General features: G+C 49.3%; 2 protein-coding genes across 14 annotated transcripts in view; one reads left to right on the top strand and one right to left on the bottom strand.

Moving 5' to 3' along the window:
* The window catches only part of ATXN1 (ataxin 1), a 246,212-nt gene extending 240,443 nt beyond the window's left edge, over positions 1-5,769 (top strand). For all 13 annotated transcript variants that reach the window (XM_042806661.1, XM_042806658.1, XM_042806657.1 and 10 more), the window contains one exon: positions 5,218-5,769. In XM_042806661.1, the coding sequence (XP_042662595.1) occupies positions 5,218-5,748 (531 nt within the window). In that variant the 3' untranslated portion in view covers positions 5,749-5,769. The remainder of the gene's footprint in view (positions 1-5,217) is intronic.
* A 3,858-nt stretch (positions 5,770-9,627) lies between these two features.
* The window catches only part of GMPR (guanosine monophosphate reductase), a 48,312-nt gene continuing 38,737 nt past the window's right edge, over positions 9,628-19,202 (bottom strand). Inside the window, exon 9 of the mRNA XM_032987743.2 lies at positions 9,628-18,745. Within this exon, the coding sequence (XP_032843634.1) occupies positions 18,565-18,745 (181 nt within the window). The 3' untranslated portion in view covers positions 9,628-18,564. The remainder of the gene's footprint in view (positions 18,746-19,202) is intronic.

Below are 19,202 nucleotides of genomic sequence, written 5' to 3'. Positions count from 1 at the left end.
TTGAAAGAACAGTATTTAGTCACGCTGCTTTGAGCAGTGGCACTGTGGAGCTGCTGCACTTAAATATATCTTGACTCCGGAGTACAGTGGGGATAGAGCTGCGTGTGTAGTGTTGCTTGATGAAGTATTTTATTGCAATTAAGTGTCAGTTGCACGCATACTTCCGGAAGGAGGGAGCTTTTCAAATGGTATTATCAAGGGAGCGTAAGTTGTAAAGAGTAAGTGCCATACAAAAATAGCATTTGTTATCATTAGCTTTGGCTCACTTACGTACTCCTCCCAGGGATCTCTGGGAAGTCATTATAATATTGACGAGTTTGTATTTTCAGACTCTGTGCAAACATTAGCTAATTTTCTCGCCAGTTGAGGGACAGAGGTAGGAGATTATTTTTAGCTGAGCATATACAACTGTAATGTAAATAGGGAGGCACCGGGCAGCTGCTGTTGTATCGTATCACTGCAAGCCCACAGCTGCCCCTCCCCAGCACAACACATAGGCAGAAGGAGCTCATCCTCCTTCCTTTCCTCATCTTCCAGCCGCTTGGCAAATCCAACCCTCTTCCAGGTAGGGAAACCTAGAAAATTATCCCACCTAAAGCTGCATGCCTTTTCAGTGAAGTGTCCGGCCTTAGCCCTGGAGGGATGCTAGGTTTCCATGTCACAGCATCCCTGCTCTGAATTAGGAAGAAGTCAAGTAAGTATCAAGTGAACCAGGAGCCAGAGTCTAGCAGTTATTCTTCTGCATTCAAGTTGCTTAAAAGAAGAGCCTTGTGGATCTGCATGTCTTTGCAATTCCACTTATTATTCTTGTAGTAGCACTTTAATTATTATTACCTGCCCTTTCTTTTGCTGCCGGGAACAAGCAGAAGCCACTAATTCGCCTCCATTGACGTTAAGGTCAAAACACACAAGAGATGTAAAATAAATTCTCTGAAATGCTTACTTTCATCCCTGCATTTCAGTTCCTAATCATTCCTAAAGTATAGCTTAAAAAGAAAAGATGAACATACAGTTCTTAGTTTTCATTTTTTTAAAAAAAACAGAATCATAGATGCTAGGGATGGAAAAGTCCCGTTAGAGCATCTTGTTAGTAGCCCTATTAGTTAGTGCATATTTTTTTAGATCATTCTCTAGATTAGTTTTCCCCTTCTAGCTCTGCACACACACAAACTGGTTACTTTTTCTTTTACTCTGTGCTCTCCTTTCCATTATCCTTGCCAGCCTTCCCCTCCTGTGATCTCCATGTCCGTGTCCCCTGCTCACAGTAAGTCCTTCTTCCTCTGAGTGACGGGGCGGCTCTGGTCTGGTTTCGGGTGCGCGTTACTGGGAGTGCAGCAGATAAGAGCTCATGTGATAAACTCAGCAGCCTGTGAGGTGGGGTGGGGTGTGATGGGCAGAGGTGGCTCCTCTGGAGAGACGGTGGGATCGCGTGGCTGTGCCGAGCCGTAGCCCCTAACCCTCGAGCCCTGGGCGCGTTTGTTAGAACAACGACGTGCAGAAGCTGGGCGAGGTGCAGCCCTGGGGAGATGCCCACCCAGCCCACGTGCCGTGCCGGGCAGTCCCCGTGGCACGAGGTGCTGCCTACAGCCCTGCAGATCTCTCAGAGGAAATCCACTCTTGTCAAAGCAGGTGTTGCTTGGGGTGGTGGGAACATCAGGAGTCCCAAAATCTCTGAGCAGGAGAGGTCGTGTGGGAGCAAGGCACTGCAGAGACTTCTCTCTCAGAGAGGGAGAGCTTCTGTCCCACGAATCCACCCCGTTGTTTTTTGGGCCCGAGGAGCCTCTCGGCAGCCGGGGCAGGGCCTGCGGCGGAGAGCTCCACTGCTTCCCTGCACCCTGTTTCCAGAACCGCTTCCTTCTCTTTGTTTCCAGCCTGCCACTCCTACTTTCATCACATTTTAATAACATCGGGGAGAAAAACACTTAATTAGAAAATGTGTGTTTACATTTATTAAAATACAGTTCACACAAACCACTTCTGTTAGGCACTTTTTGCTTTAGTGCTTCTTACGTTCGTTTCAGCAGCAAGCCCCAAGACTAAAGTTGCTGTGTTTCTGAGTGATGGGGAGGGTATTCTCTGGGCATCAGGTTCTTCCAGCACCTGTTAGCCATGTTCCAGCTCCAGCCAGGGTTTCCTGAGCAGTCTGAATTCCCTGTCTTACCTACTGAGTTTGGCTGAGAAATTATAAAGGGTTATAGAAAATTGCAGATATTCAGCAGCTGCACTGAAGAGTTTTGGGTGTTTTCGCTAGTGACTCTTAAAAAAATAGAAAGATAAATGTAGCTTTCAGTAGAGCCTCAGTGTGCTTGAAGAGCAACCAGCATTTTGATTCCTTGCTTTATCGTCTCAGTAGGTGGTAAAAAAGTTCCAAATTTCTTTCTTCTACAGGAATCATGGAGAGATATTGGGGGAGGGAGCTTTTAAAATTAAATTTTTGTGTTTTAATGCAGGGATCAGAAAAAATACATGGGGGGGGCTGTTCTTACTGAACTTTCACGCTTAAAATGTCTTTGACGACTATTGCTTGTAGAGAATGGTTGCCTTAAATCCCAAGTTAGCTGAATCCAGAAGCAGCCAGCTAAAACAGGGTTGGATAATCCATGAGGGAACCCATTTCAGACTGATAGTGGTACATGCACACCATGACCGGATGGTGGAATTTCCAGCATATCACCATCTTTAATATTTGGTGTGATTCGTGATCACCACCAGCGATTCTGGGATTTGTTTCAGTGATTGACAGCTCAGGCAAGTCTTTTGGATGCCATGTTAAAAAAAAAAAAAAAAAGTATGACGTGTGGTAGAAGCGTGTCCACATCAAGAGGAACTTGTGTGTTGTTGAGGACGATGCACACAAGTATGTGCAATTCCCAAGACAGAAACAGCTTTTTACAAGGATGGGAAAGTAGAAAAAGAGAGAAAAAAAGAAAGATACAGCAAGCAGGAATCAAGAAAGAAAGAGGAGAGACATAGCAATATAAAGGAGAAAGCTGTGTCCACCAGATGGTCCATGCCTGGAGAGAAGCCCACAGCTCTGTGTAGACAGCAGTTTCCATTTAAGCCCATGGCAGACACTGGATATTCACCACTCCTCCCAATCAGATTCCTTACTGAGATGCATATGTATGGAATATGATCCCAAACTCTGGGCAAATATTTCTGCAAATCCTGGCGCTGTAGTGTTTCTATCCAACGACATGGGGGGGATGGGACTTTCATTCTTACCTCTCCTCACTTTCTCCGTAGTTCCAAGCATAAACTAGGCCTAGAATCAGGTCCTTTTCCGCTATTGCCATGTGTCTAGTTGAGTGTCGGCAGACAGTTCTGGTCAGAAAAGGTTTAATATGACAGAAGTTGATGTAGTGGGAGGGTATCTCGTGCCTCTAAACCGCTCCTTTTGAAATTCCTTGTACAGTGGCTTACTGTGTTGGGCAGGTGGAGTGGTAGGATAATACATGCAGTGTTATTCGTTGGCCTAGTTGCAGAAGTACGTAGCGTGTATTTATAGACTTTCTAAGTTTTTTGCGACAGAATCGACTGTCTCCTAAACTGCCGTTGACTGCTAGCGCATGGCATGGGCTTAACCAGTCGGAGGCACAGTCGGCACCTGATGGGAGTCTTTGGTTTTCCTGCTTCTGGAGCTTCTGTCCCTGAGCTGTGGGACATCCCTGATCAAGTCTTCCTGCCCAGAAGGGATGTGGAGCCGGTGGGGCGTGAGGGGATCCACCTCGGGCCCTGCTTGCAGGGAGGGAGGGAGGCTCCGAGGGTGGGCAGCGCTAGCAGGGACGCGGCAGGGCTGCTGGGTGCTGCACTGCCATGGAGACAGGCCCTGCGACTTCATCCCAAGGTTCACACTTAATATTACGAACAGAGGTGTTTGAACACTGGAGTGCAATGTGCATTTCAAACTGCTGCTGTTCCTTAATGTTGAGATGCATTTTTAACGATACAAAAGCCATGCTCGGTATGACTGCGTTACTCCTTCCCAAGGGTGAGAGGTGGTTTCGCAAGCCTGCCGTGACGTTCCTTTCTTCCTGGAGAGGGAAGGCTCTGCAGGCAGCTGGTATGCTCCGTGCCTGCTGAATGGCTCAGAAGTTAGATGAGCAGGTGCATTCAGGTGTTCTCCCACCCTTTAGTCCCTACCAAATAGGGGTTACACCGTCAGAGCAGGATCCTGCCCCCCATGCCTGAGAAGAGGACGCGGGGACCCCGGGAGCAGAGCGGTGTATATCTGACCACGCTCTCAGAGTTGCAGACCTCACTGGTGTGGCACACAGCAAGTTAAAAACACGGGCCAAATTTTAAAAAGGCATTAGTCAGGATTCCCCGCCCTTGTTGTGGTGTGCTGGCGGGGGCTCGGCCCTGTGGGTTGTGGATCATGCGAGCTCACGTCAAGTGTTGGAGCCTGCAGAGGCAGACTGCGCGCCGGGCTGCCGGCACGTGCCAAGGTAAGCGGGGATTTAGGTGCTTTATCACGGTGGGACCTCACGGCCCAGCATCTGCAAGGTCAGGGAGCCGTGGGCACCCTTTGCTGGCCCATCCTCCTGGCTGTGGCAGCTCCCTGTGCGACGCTTGGGTAGGATTCAGAACCGGCCGTGGTTTTAAAGTGGGAGGGAAAAGGGGACACAGTGCGGAAAAGGAGACCCAGGAGGGGGAGGGCGGGATCGCGTCCGCTGCTCTTACAGCTGCAACTCTGTCCCTCCTCGTGGCCTTCCCCCGGCAGACAGCACGCCTTCGGGCACTTCACCCTGGTAAGTGCATGCTTGTTGGGGCAGAGGTGGTCATTTAGGAAATCGTGTGTCAGAACCGAGAGCTCCCCTTCCGCCGTCCGCTGGTCGGAAAGCGTCTTCAGGTGCGGGTGACGCCACGGGGCGATGGCGGGGAGCGGGGTTTGCCAGGTGCCGAAGCCGACCTGTCCGCGCCGCGCTGAGCGGCTGGCTAAAGGTAAAGCTGGATTCCCGCTGAGGTCCCTGTGCTAAGGAATGCTGAACCCGGAGAAACCGCTGACGCCCATGCGACAAGGACGGGCGTGAAGCCTGGGGGTCGACGTACGGATTCTGCGGAAGCCGAAGAGCACTTTGGCCGTGTCAGCCTTATCCCTCTCCGCCGCGGCAGGCGCCGTCTGCCGTCCACGTGCATGAGGGCACACGGGTGATCTCACGCTCTCCCCTCTCTCTCTCCCTCTGTCTCTCTCTGTTGTCCCCTCTCTTTCTGCAGGTCAGCGTGGAAGTCTTGGTAGAATACCCTTTTTTTGTATTCGGACAAGGCTGGTCGTCCTGCTGCCCCGAGAGAACCAGCCAGCTCTTTGATTTGCCATGCTCCAAACTTTCGGTGGGGGACGTCTGCATATCGCTCACGCTCAAGAACCTGAAGAACGGCTCTATTAAAAAGGGCCAGCCCATGGACTCAGCTAGTATCTTGCTGAAGCATTCAAAGAACGACAGTCTAGCTGGAAGTAGACACAGATATGCGGAGCAGGAAAACGGGATTAATCAGGGAAGTGCACAGATGTTAGCTGAGAACGGTGAACTGAAGTTTCCGGACAAAATAGGATTGCCTGCAGCACCTTTGCTCACCAAAACAGAACCCAGCAAGCCCCCGGCAACGAGGAAGAGGAGGTGGTCAGCCCCCGAAACACGAAAACTAGAGAAATCAGAAGAGGAGCCACCTTTGACTCTTCCCAAGCCTTCTTTTATTCCTCAGGAGGTTAAGATTTGCATTGAAGGTCGATCCAACGTAGGAAAGTAAAAGTTGTTTGGGGAAAGGAAATTAGGCTATCCCTTGTCATTTTTATCCAGATTACTGTACTGTAGACTAAATAACCCAGTATTTACATGTTATCATCTTATTTTAGGTTTATGTTATAACCTTGTTGTTATAGTTGCAGCTGGTATTATGCAGGAGACTGGTGCATATGTTTTTCCACAAGTGTTTGTCAGTGACTAGGTTTATCGAGAGCGACAGAAGGGGCAGTATCTGCTTCACACACCCTTAGTGGAAATGAATGTGTTGTCATGGCTCCTGTTTTCTAACACCTCGTGTAGGACAGGGTCCAGCTGTGATTTTGTTTTCTTTTCATCGTTGGGGTTGGGTTGGGTTTTTTTTCATTTGTTTGTTTGTTTGTTTGTTGTTTTTTTCTTTTGTTGTTTCGGTTCCTGTTCCAGGTTTTTGGTTTTTTTTTTTTTGGGGGGGGGGGGGGGGGGGGGGGGGGGGGGGGGGGGGGGGGGGCGGGGAGGGGGGAGGCGAGGAGAAGGGAACTGTAGCAGAGGTGTATGTCACGCGTGGGGTGCGTGCGTGTGTGTGTGTGGGTGCATGTGTGCACGCCGGTCCCGAGGAGGGGCTGCAGCTCTGTGGCGGGTTGGTGAAGAGGTTTCCTCACCCCGGGTGGACGCTGAGGCCACAACCCATGGGTGTTACTGAAAAGGATCAGACAGTCTCTGACGTTTTCAACAACAAGCCAACTCTTACTCAAGGCTCTACTATATATATATATATATATATGTGTGTGTGTGTATATATATATATATATATTTGTGTGTGTGTATATGTATATATATATTTTTTCCCCCCATGGGGTCTGACTGCACTGATTTTTATTCCTAAAGCAACTGCCACACCAACATTTCCTTTCTGCTTGCTAGTGCAGTTCCATTGCCCGGAGTCAGCAGACGGGGAGGCTGTACGGACTCGTGCACCGGTCGCCCTGCAAGGTTTTCCTTCACGGCGGTGGGGTGGGTGGGTGGGTGGGTGGGTGCGTGCGTGTGGCGTGGGTGTGCGTGGGTGTGCACAAGGAGGCCTCCGGCTCCGTGGATGCGCCTGGCTCGGGCTCACTCCTGTTTCTGTGCAGTGTTAGACAAATCGACCGGGTTACGCCATTGACATTTGCTTCCACAAGGTAGACGCATACTGCCCCTTTGAGATCACAGGCATCCATCGTTTGCAGTTAGGTTGCAAATCTTTGTCTTTAACTCTAGTACTGTTTTTAGTTCATGATTATGGACAACTGGTGCCACTTTTTTCAAATTTCGGTGTGACACAGGAATCCGCTGTTGAAGATGAACCTAGAATGTCTTTAAGCACTTAAAATGCTGTTCACACTTTATTGCTGAGCATCCTGGTCTAACACTCAGTACGTACTGTATCTCACTTTAATCTGCTAGGAAAGCAACAACAACCAACAAACAAATCTCTTCAACACTGTAACTACATGCAACTATGTAAAGTTTTCTCACAGGCAAGATGCTGAAAGTTTTAATGTGGTTTCAAAGGGATGAATGTGAATTATTGAACTAGTATGTGACAGTCATTGTCCACAAAGGACTACTTAATAGGAGGCACTTTTTAAACTTTAATGCTTGAGGAAGAGTTAAAGGCATATGTGAGCTGACAGATGATTAAAAAAAAAAAAAAAATAAGAGAAAGGAAAAAGGAAAGAGGAAAAAAAAAATCATTGTCCAGTGTTTTTGAAAAAGATGGACTTTAAAGAATCTTGCAATTTGCACATCTTGAGTTTATCATTTGTGTGGTATTCCTGCAGTTTTTACCTAATAATGTTGTGGGTTGGGGGGGGTCTGAAAGAGCATAAACAAATGTAGCAATTACTCACTAACCTGCCTACGCTCTAGGCCATTTCATAGGGTTACGTTCCTTTCAAAGTTCATTTTTGGTCTTTCTACCATATCTGCCACACAGAACCAGGTCCTACCGGGACAGCTCTGAGAATTTTTCTTCAGACTTGCTGAGAGAGTTTTCCACAAGAAACATTTCTATACATTAGCAAGGTGTTTGTTTGTTTTGAAAACAAACCTATTGTTATTTTATTATTATTATTATTTGTTATTTTAATGGCATCGTTTTCCATTGGAAAGGCGACATTTCAAGAGTTTGGTACAAACCAAGTAGGATGGGGGGGGATTCATGCTGTTCAGTCTTTTCTTTCCCCGCGTAGGGCCGGATCCTTTGAGGTGCTGTGCACCCAGCCTCCTGCGCCAGCCTCGGGGAGCTGCAGGTTTGAAGCACTTGGGGGCTGAGCTCTGAGGCCTCTTGCTGCCACTAGAAAAAGATCCCGTTGGTTTCAGTGGGATCGTGCTTGGGCCCTGCGTGAGCAAGCGTTTGCGTCGTCGGTTTTGGTTGGCGAGTTCGCATCCTTCAGGTAGTTTTGAAGAAGCTGTGCTGATGAGGGAGAAAAGGAAATAAAAGTCCGTTGTTAGAAACGCAGTAACCTAAAGTGAACAAATTTATTTAAAATCTCGTTTCCCCTCTCCCCTAAAATACAGTGGTTTTATTTAAGAGAAGAAATGTCAACCCCAAACCCCAGCTTTGACTCTGTTATTTGTTACTTGAAGTTTAGCTCACACCAGAACTAATTGTTTTTATACCATATTCTGGGGTGCACCAAAAAGTTGAAATACGTTTAAAATAGCTTGAAACTTTTCTTGAATTTCCTTGAATTTTATTAACCTCTCGGCGGGCTACCAAATAGCTGAGTGGGTTTCTTCTCACAGTCACACTGCTTAGTTAGTGCTTATTTGTTAATATTTCTGCTCAGAGAAGTTGCTTAATCTTCCATATACTCTGCTCAGGGCACTTGCAATTTATTGTTTCATTTTGTTTCCTGTTTTGTTTTTAAGCTTTGGTGGTAAAGGAATAGAAAGAATTGCAGATTTTAGTTCACACTCGTACCACTAGTTCCGTACTTCACGTGTACTTGGGAAAAAAAAAAAAAATCTCAAAACCATACGCATACACATTTGTGGTTAATAAGGAAGCAGGGGCTAATAAACTGACTGGATCTATTCAACTAACACTAAAAAAAAAAAAAAATAAAAAATAATAATAATAAAAAAATACGTTTGGAGCAATAGGAATGTATTAGTTCTGTGCTTGTATTTCAGACTGAGGAATTCTGAAATAACTGGTTCTTTCCAAACAATTGTCCCTTTCCATGCTTTGGCTTTCGTAGGATGTGCAATACTTTACGTGCCAACTTAGACTCACCCGTGCGGTGTTAGCTAGATCTCATACCCACTTCTGATTTCCCCTCTTTTTGTTCTTTTTTGAATAGTTTATTCCTTTTTACCTTTTTGTCCTATCAATAACTCCCTCCCTATCCTCTCCCCTCCTCCCCCTAAAAAAAAAAAAAAAAAACCAACATATTAAGGGTCAAGCATCCCTTGCCCCGGGAAACACAAACCCTTTTTGTATTTGATGTTAAAAAAAGATCCAGGGAGATAAAAAAAGGAGGGAAAAACAAAAGAAAAACAAACAAACAGAAAAGCTGTATTAATGCCTGCGTGCCGTCCAGGCGGGGAGCGGCTCCCGGCCGCGCAGCCCAGTGCCGCCCCGCGCCGCGCCGGCACCCAGGCGGGACCCGGCGCCCACCGGGGAGAGAAAAATCCCCCCTGGGACCAAGTCCTTCGCAAAGGGGGGGCTTTGCCTCTCCCCCAGCACCGAGCGTCCCTCGCAGCGAGTCCCCGTGCCCGAGGAAGCGCCGTCGGTCCCCGGGCACACGCAGAAATTCCACTCGCGGGCGTGGAGATGCGGAGGCGAAGCCGATGGAGGAGGTTTGGCCGCTGCTGCTGCTGCTGCGCGGCCTCCACTTTGCAATAGTAACTGACAGTAGCTTGCTTTTTCTTTTTGTCTTTTTGTTTTGTTTTTTCTCTTTCTGTTGTAGCAGGCCTCTTTAGTTTACAACGAAACGCATACAATCACCAAGAAATTAGTCAGGGCAAATGAAAATAAAACGAGAACCTCTTTATAGGGATTTCTAAAAAAAAAAATATCTATCTATCTGTCTATCTATCTAATCTATCTATATATCTATATATATAAAATGACTGTTCCTTATAGTGTTTAACTTAGGCATTGTTTCAGTTTGTCTGGGCCACATCACGGGGAATTGGAGTTTGATGTCACTTACCTCGAGTCCTCTGGTCGAGACCCAAATCAGAGTCGCTGTTGACCTGTTTCACCATTTCATACGTTGCCCTTGGGCTCGCTTTCCCTCGAAGACACAGACCTGGGGAGGAGGGGGGGGGATACACACGGTCCTTTTTTTATTCCTTTAATTCCTTTGTCCCGCTGTCGCTTCGTTCGACCTGTTGTTCCCGTCATTTTCTCGGCATGGGGAAGTGACATCACTACTCTCGTTTCCCTTAAATCAAGGAACATTTAGAAACCTTTCACACCTTTTACTCAGGGATGGGGCTGGCATATGTGTGGTACACTGATGTGACCAGAAGCAGCACTTTTACTGCTCTGGAGTAGGGATGTACAATGTTACAGACAAGTTTGGATTTCCTGCATCTCATGGTTTAAACTTTGTAGGTCTCACTTAGATTGCAATACGAAAGCAGCAAGCTCAGCGTGAACTGTAGCTGTTGGCTTTCATGAAAATTCACTCTCTGCAGAAATTTATTTTACTTTTAAAGTGTGTTGCCAATAGTAAAAAGCAGATGGTGAATTTCTGTTAATACTTGCAACTGCTTAAAAAAAAAAAAAAAAAAAGCAAAAACAAACCAAAAAAAAAACCAACAAACCCCACGTCCTGTATCAAGGAGAGCGAATCCTCAGTATTTTTGAACACTAACAGTGTTGTTTCAAATGAGGGGGCTCTTGGCGCAGTGCTCTGCGTGTCGTGGGACCCAGTTCTGCAAACACTTCCACGCGTGCTCATGGTGGGTCCGGGCTGGCCGCCGAGGGCTGCTCGGGAGCTTGCTGTGAAGCACGTGTACAAACCTTTGTGAAATTGAAGCTTGGTGCAGTCAGGGCCAGATCCTGACCTTAATCAGGCAGCTGGAAAAATCCTGGGGTTCGTCCAGGTTCGCCAGGGCAGAAGCCCCAGGCGGGTGGGGCAGGTTTGGCCTGATGAAACGCTTCTGCTGTCCCAGGAACTCGAGAAGTGGCAAAGCGGGACACGCGCTCGTACAAATCATTTCCATTTCTTCCCTCCCCATCACCACAGGTAACAGCAGAGTCCGCTCGGGGCTCTGGCCAGTGCTGATGCGAAAAGCGAGGGGGAGGAACGCACCGCCAGAGTGCAGGCAGAAATTTCCTTTCCTCTGGTTTATCCAGCCCTCCCACCCCCCCAAATCCCAAAATAGATCGCAAAATGAGAATGAGTTGATGCAGATAAGCATACGTGCACACACACCCTCAGACAGAAGTGTCTGTTTGCACACAAATAAATATGTGTGAATGTTTTTTTTACGCATATGCCTACGTGTCCAGTTGATTCCCTGTCCTGAGGACAGCCTTGCTTTGTGTCGATAGGGAAATTCCAAACGCGTTGCACACCTCTACTCCAGAGTTCAATTTCTTTTACATAGACGACCTCGCTTCAGATGTGTTACCTTTACTGATAGGATCTTTTCTTGTAGCACTATACCTTGTGGGAATATTTTTTGATGTAAACCTAATTTGAGAAGCTTATTAAAAATAGAAACTTTTTTTGAAGCACTCACATTGAGGAGTACAGGTAACGTTTTAAAAAATTGCACAAAAGAAAAATGAATGTTGGAATGATTCATTCAGTGTTTGAAAAAGAGATGGCTCTGTTTGAACAGTGAGTTTCATACCTTGTTTGTAAAAAAAAAAAAAAAAAAAAGTTTTTAAATACAAAAGCAGAGAAAGGTTGAAAGTTACATGTTTTTTGTATATAGAAAATGTCATGTCTAGATGATCTGATTTGTATTGGCTTTGGCCAGGAAGAATTATTACTTAAAAGGCTCTTAAAGAACAACTGTGCTTAATTTTCTGTTCGTATCACATGGGTCCCATTTCTGGGGAATGGAGTCACGCTTCACACTGTTTATTCCTGTGCTGAAAATACACCTTGGAGCAGCAATTCTTGAGTGCAGCTACTGGGCGCTTCAAAGGGTGGCTACCGCGCAGAGCCGGAGCCTCACTCTCCGGCTGTATTTTGGCTTTAAGTCCCTCGCGCCTGCGCCAGGGGAGCCCCTGGCAGCCCACAGGCCGGGGCCGGGGCTGAGGGCCCTCAAGCCTTTCGGTCCCGTTTAGTTGTTTGGGTTTGGTTTTGTTTTGTTTTGGTTTTCTTTTTTTTTTTCTTTTTTTTTTCCCCCCTCTCTCCGGGATGCTGTTCCACGTTTTTTTTTTTCAGCGCTTCCTGTTCCAGACGAAACCCAAAGAGTATAACCCCGAGCAAGAAGTGCTTCTAACAAGGGATCCTAGCCCGGCGCTGGCGGCAGCGCGGTGCCCGAGGCGGCCCCGGCCTTCCAGCCCCTGTCACTGCCCCCCTCTCCCCCACCGCTGCGCGGGGAGCGGTCAGTCACACACCGCACGTTTCCAGCGACGGTCTTGACCCGTGGCGAGACCGGTGTTTTTCCGAAGCCAAAAGGAGAGGATCCCGAGGCAGTTTCCGAGGAGAGGGTCCTTTTCCCGTCCAAAGATTGAGCTGGGCAGCTGGGAGCCGGCGGCAGGGCGGAGCGGGTGAAGTTTCAGGCTGCCCCCGTCCCCCTCCCCGGAGGTAACCCAAGCTTCGGTCCCGCAGGCACACGGGGCAGGAAGATTCGCCCCGGCCAAGCGACCCCCGGGGCGCTCGGAAAACCAGCCCCAGCTGCGTTACGATGAAGTGCATTCAGCCAACTGGTAGTATTTCTACAATAACAGTCTCTAAGGTTTCTGTAGGTTTTTTCTTGTCGTTAGCTGAAAGGACTCAAGTCTTCCACTGAGGATTTTATGGAGGCTTCATCCAAGGTTGTTTCTTTTTTGTTCACTTCTATTTTGAGCGGTCAAAGCTCCTTTGCCCTTTCCCTCGACCACGCAGTAGGCATGCATCGGAAGTGTTGTTTGCAGCGAGCGCTAGTCACTCGTTGAAGCTGTCGTTGCTGTACTTCGGCATTGCTGAGGAGCAGAACCTTCAGGGCCCAGCTCCTCGGCGGGCGCGGAGCCGCCGTGGGGACCGCCGGCCCCCCGGGCAGCGCCGCGCCGTCGCTCCCTCCCCGCCAGCCGGCGAGGGGATCCCGCCCTGGCGGTTCGGTTGCTTTACAAATCCGGGACCCACGCCCCCTCCCTTTGAAGGCGCTCTGCAGAACCCCTGTCCGAGTCGGTCGGGTTTGGCTCCGCGTAGCTGAGGGCAGAAACGGGCCGGGGGCGGCTGCGGGTGGCTCGGCCCGGGTCTTCTGCCTGGCCGTCGGGCTGGCCTCGTAGCGAAGTTACTAACCTGTTAAGGCGTAGATACGGCTCTTCACGACAGTCAGCTAATGTTGAAACTCACTAATGTATGTATTTGCTCTTTTTTTTTTTTTTTTTTTCCTTTTTTTTTTTTTTTTTTTTTTTTTTGTTGGAATAATATATTAACTTGTTGAACACTGTTCTTTTCGCAGTGTTACAAAAAAGGGGGTGGGGGGGTGGGGGGGGATTTCCCAACCTTTTTCAGTTCGGGTGAGCTACTGAAAATCATTTTGTACTAGCTATGTCACCGCTCCCGGCAGCCGGCAGCGGCGCTTGGCCGTGCCGGGGTAAGGTTTAGCCATTCTACAGTGGTAGTTTTTAATGTCTTTTTTTTTTTTTTTTTTTTTTTTTTTTCTCCTTAATTCGTCTGGTATTACTAATGAGGGTTGTTGCAAATCACACTTCCAGTGTAGTTCCTAGTGTAGGCCCAGTAAAAGGGATATCGCAGCTTTGTGTTGGGGAGAAATTGAGCTGACATGGCCAGTACAAAGGAGAAATAGGGAGGGAATAACGTTTTGCACCTTATTGAAAAGAGGAGAAGATTTTAAGTGCATACAGACATAGTTAAGAGCTTTTATTGTGACAGGAGAACTTTTTTCCATATGCGTGCATACTCTCTGTAATTCCAGTGTAAAATATTGTACTTGCACTAGCTTTTTTAAAACAAATATTAAAAAAAATGGAAGAATTCATATTCTATTTTCTAATGGTGGTGTGTCTATTTGTAGGATACACTCGCGTCTGTTTATTGAATTTTATGGTCCCTTTCTTTGATGGTGCTTGCAGGTTTTCTAGGTAGAAATTATTTCATTATTATAATAAAACAATGTTTGATTCAAAATTTGAACAAAATTGTTTTAAAGAAATTGTCTGTATACCAGTACAAGTTTATTGTTTCAGTATACTCGTACTAATAAAATAACAGTGCCAATTGCAAACGTGTGTTTTGTCTTTATGCGTTAGGGCTGAATGGGAGGGAACTTCTTTCCTAGGGAAGTAATTTGCCCAATTTAATCACACACACACACACGCACACGCGCACACGCACACCCCCCGCCTTTGGCAACACATTTGAGAGTGTTGGCTTTTACTCGCGACGACGCAGAAGCAGGCACGTACCCGTCCATGGCCATAACGCCCTCTTCATCAGAGAGAAGCTCTTTATTGCATAACAAACCCCTTCCATTTACAACTTTCAAACCCTTGAAATGCCAGCGCTCGCTCGCTCGCCATCGCAGCGGGGCCCAGTGGGGCCGAGTGGGGCAGGAGAACAGCGAACGCTCACCGGCTCTTTTTGGCCGATTACACAGAAGCAACACCGAGGAGTTTTGGACTCTGAATTACTTATTTGTGCATGAAAACCTCAACGGGTAGACAGTGTAAAGGCTGGGAGGGCTCCCTTCAACGACCACAAGCGCCGCGCAGGCTGCGGGGGGGCCCCGTGCTGTGTTCAGGGGTGCGGAGCTGTGCCGAGACCTGCCCGCGGGGAAGGGCCCTGCCCTCTCCTGCCTGCCCGCTCTGCCCGCTGTGGAAGGCAAACTGCTGCTCCTGGGCCTTGGCTTTGCGTTTGTTTTTTTTTTTTTTTTTCTCTTCTACCTAAACAAGGCCAAACCCGGCACTGGTTGCCGGAGCCCTCGCAGCTCCAACAAAGAACTCTTGGTGTAAAATTAATATTAGCAACTAAAAAGCAACAGCCCCCCAGCTGGAGGGGTGGGAGGCGGTGATGGATGGACACTACAGAAAAGCTGTAGCAGCAAGGCTGCTCTGCGGAGCTCTGTCGGTATAAACCAGGGAGCGCTGGGTTCAGAAAAGGCTTCAAACTCTCACTGTGCCCGTGCCTGACAAACACCAGCCCCCGTCCCAGCACGGTGGCGCTTGGCTAATCGCTGCTGTGTTCCTTGCTCGCCCCCATCCTTCCTCCCCCCGCTTCTGACCAGCTGAAAGGAAGACCCGGGCACAGTTTGTGTGGGAAAAGCTCCCCCAGACGTAAGCAGAGGCTCCTCCTGCCCCTGCTTACAACTCCTGGTATTTACGGGGTGGCCCCATCCTGCATTCACCCCCGGCATGCCCTGAGGTGAGGCGCAAGCTGCGCAGGAGGGCACGGCCAAAGAAGAGCCGGACGCGCTCTGCAGGGGTTCCCTTAATGCTGCAACTTTTCCGCACCCCTGCGTGTAGGTTCAGCTCCATCGCTGCAGAGCCGGCCGGCCAAACCTCCACATTGCTCTTGGGTGCTCGACCTAACGACGGCCCGGCGGCGGGGGTGCCCGGGCGCCCCTCTGGGCAGGGCGGTGGGGTGGTGGGGCCGAGGAAGGCCGAGGCTGCGCACAGTCACCCCGGGCGAAGCGCTGAGGGACGGCGCTTCCCGCAGGAGGCCACTGAGTGACGGGGAGCCCGGTTACGTGGGCAGGTGAGGTAGGTCCCCAAATGGCACGAGGCAGTTGTTGGGGGGTTGTGGTCCCTGCTCGGCCCGTCTCGGCGGGCTCGAGCAGGGCACAGCACCCGGGGCCAAGGGGAGGAGAGGGCAACTCCTACGAGCAGAGGACTGGGCGGTCTGGGAGGGCCCCAGCTCGTCTTTTTTTTTTTTTTTTGGTTTGCAGCCTGAGAGCCGGACGTGTACCGTGTGAATGGCGAGCACTGACATAGTTGAAGGTTAGCCCCGAACAAAACTCGCATAGAACTTTGGGCGAGATGCAGACATGCTGCAAAATGGAAAAAAGGCGAGCTTGAGCCCTCCTTTAACACCCAGTTTAGCCACCAGTTCAGCCAATTTCTATCACCTGCTCGCTTCGGAGAGAGGGAGAAAATTAAAGCAAACGTGCTGCTTAACAAAATGATGGTAAGAGCTGCTCTTTAGAAAACCAAATGCCCTAAGTCAAAGCTGTGTCAGCAACCATTCTTAGTGTCCATGTCCTTCACAGCCTGGAGAATTCGAGGGTCAACTTAAGCTCAGCCCATCCCCATCCTTTCCTGTGAGTCACTGGCCCGTCAGGGGTAGGTGTGGGAGGGGAGGGGAGGGCAGGGGAGGGCAGGTGGGTGCTGGGCTGGCTGGGGAATTGGGCAGCCTGCCCGGTGGGAGGCGGAGAGGCAGCCCCCTCCCCAGCCTGCCCGCTGGGGAAGAAACAGTGCTGCAGACACGGCGTGAAGCTGCTCGGTTCAGTGTGCCGATGATCTTTTTAAAAAAATGTTTACAAATATAGATATTTTTTTTTTTGTATGTGGCTACGTATTAAATTCCATTTAGAAATGCAGCTAAAAAAAAAAGGTAGAAAAGCGCTAGCGGGAGCAAGGCGGGAGCCCAGCGGGCTGCTGCCCTTCCCACGTCTGAAGGCACGAGCGTGGAGACACGGCTGTGCTCAGGCCCCACGCCTGCCTGAGCTCTTCCTCTGCCTTCGTACAACCCTGCCCTTCACGTCCCATCTGAAAAAAGGAGCGGTGACCCCCCCGCAGCCGTACCGGTGCAGAGCAGCAGTGCCGCCCGTTCCCCGGGCTGGGGCAGGCCCGTGGCCCACCGCAGGGCTCGGGGTAAAGCTGCCCGGTTCTGGCTGGAGGGAACGGAGCTCCAGGCCCGCCTCTCCCCCGCGCCCAGGGTGCTTTTCGAGCTGTGGGCAGGGCCGGTGGTCCTTAAAGCCAGCACAAGCGTAACCTGTGCTCGCGTGAAGGCGCTCACCTCCAAAGCAGAGGAAGGGGGACGCACCACAGTCATGCCCTGCCTGTTAAATGGAAGCCATTTAAAACAGCAGCTGTTTAGGAGACACTCTGTGCTGCTTCTGACGTGCACAGCACGCTGCAGAACCGCCAGGGATCAGCCTGTGGCCTAGATTTGCTCCTCAGCACGGTCAGTCGTACCAATCCTTGTGCAGGGCTTTTTGAGCAGTCCAGCATACGGGTTTAATTCTAGAGTTTCTCCTTGCTATTCCTCTTCCTACAGATCACTCGTTTGCTTTTCAAAGGAAGCCTGCCTCTTTCCACAGGTATCTACAGGAGGGGAAAGTCAGACTCCAAAGTACCGAAGTAATGTTAACTGTACTGCGATCTCAGCAGCACTTTAAAGTAAGTGGCCAAGCATTATTAATTCATTGGTGCTCACTTTTACATCATTTATCATAACGAGCTGCTGTGCTGTTCATGTGGATGCAACGTGTATTTCGAAAGAAATTTCATTGTGTTTTATCAATTAATTAGCGGGCCATTACACTTTATTAAAGTGTTACCCAGAGTCTTAAACATTCATTACTGCCTTAAGAGCAAAGGCTTTAACTCCACCTCGGCCTACCAGTGTCTTGCAGTCGGGCTGTTCTGCCAACAGCTCTCTTTTGCTTTTCATGGTGTCAAGGGCTGCAGAGGAGTGGTACCAAACAACCAGCAGCGAATTTGATCCCTCCGGCCTCAGTCACCTGGCCAGAGATAATGCACAGCACAGCAGTTTTACACCTTTGCTAAATGGATTTGAACAGGCAGGGGAACGGGCAGGGCTGCAGAGGAACCAACCCCCTTGGTGGGAATACTGTTGCTGAGTCTCAGTGTCTTACAAATCTGTTTACAGAGAGCAGGTAAAAGCAGGAACCCAGGTAATTCGATAACTGCATGCACGAAAAAGCAGGCAAGCTCTGGGACATTTTCTCCCAAATGATCTCCACAGCTGAGGGCCGGGGGACAGCATGGGTTTGCTACATTCAGTGCCAGCTTCTCTGTCCATTGAACAGGGAGATTTAAGTAAGAGTGGCAGTACCAGCCCCGCGAACTGAGAGTGAAGGAGAGCTGGCATTTTTACCATCACAGTAGGAAGTCACCAGTAGCCAGGCCTCAGCCACCAGCCACCTCTGACATGCTGCAGGCTGGCAGCCCTGCCACAAACAGCCATTCTTTTGCCAGAACAAAGATTAAGAGAATTTGATTTTTGATTTCTCCATGCAATTCCCTGCATCTTTTTTTTTTCCTCCCAGCCTGCAGTTTCTGGAGGGTGCATTGCCAGAAGCGGCGGTAGCTGACAGGTCAGTCTTAAAAAAGGGAACGCGTGTGCGTGTGCGGGCGTAGCAGCCCTGTCTGTACAAGCCAATTCCTTATTAACTGAGGTTTCAACAGCTATTTATCAGAGGGGGGAAAAAAACAGGTGAGGAAGTGCTGATTAAAAAATAAAATAGGCACGACAATAAAAGATGAGGCTATTGCATTTTGAACCAATGGCACTGTGTTAAATTGCACGACCTTCGCCTTCCAGTTCCCAGCCACAGCCCCGCCAGTGGCTGCCACGCTGCCCTTCTGAGAGAGAGGAGAGTTTGCCACTAACACAACATGGAGGAGAAAGCAAATCAAACCAGCAGCCCTTCCTGCTCCTCTCCCCCACCCCTCCCTCTCCAGCCCCCCAGGCCTGGGCTAAGAGAAGACCTGGCTGTGCTGCTGGGTGACCCGGATAAACGTCGTTCTCCTGCTCAGTTCCTTGAGTTTGGCAGCTCCCACGTAGGTGCAGGTGGAGCGCAGCCCGCCGAGGATGTCCAGGATGGTGAGTTCCACGTCCCCTCTGTACGGGACCTCCACAGTTCTGCCCTCCGAAGCCCTGGAGAAGAGATTGGTTACTGCATTTACGTCCAGATGCGAAACGTAATAGTGTAGTTTACTGGAGCAATGTGGAGCTTAATACTCTGCACGTCCCCCACCCGCTTTATTCCTTGCTCTGCTGCTGCTGCTTTTAAGCACTGAAATGCCTCAACTCCAGTCACCATCAATGCTGGGAACGAGAAGCACACAAACCCTGTAGATACCCCAGTATTCCATGAGTGTATTTACAGCTCTGCCCCTTCCTCCCCTGCGCCATCTGCCTACAAGTGAAGCTTCCAGGTTTACTGAAAGTTAAATTTGACCCCGAGAGCTGCAGGCTTTAAACTGTAAGGAGAGGCCAGGCTCAAGCCACCTACAGGAATGTCGGCGCCGATTCTCAGGAGGCACCACTCAGCACAGCTCTGCAGAGGCTTCACAGCCCCTGGGCTCAGTCCCACATCACTGACCAGACACAG

Source organism: Tyto alba, unplaced genomic scaffold (genome assembly GCF_018691265.1).
Source record: "Tyto alba isolate M040663 unplaced genomic scaffold, T.alba_DEE_v4.0 Super-Scaffold_48, whole genome shotgun sequence".
NCBI lineage: Eukaryota > Metazoa > Chordata > Aves > Strigiformes > Tytonidae > Tyto > Tyto alba.
The sequence above is the reverse complement of the archived record's forward strand: the minus strand, read 5'-3'. Positions and strand labels throughout refer to the sequence as shown.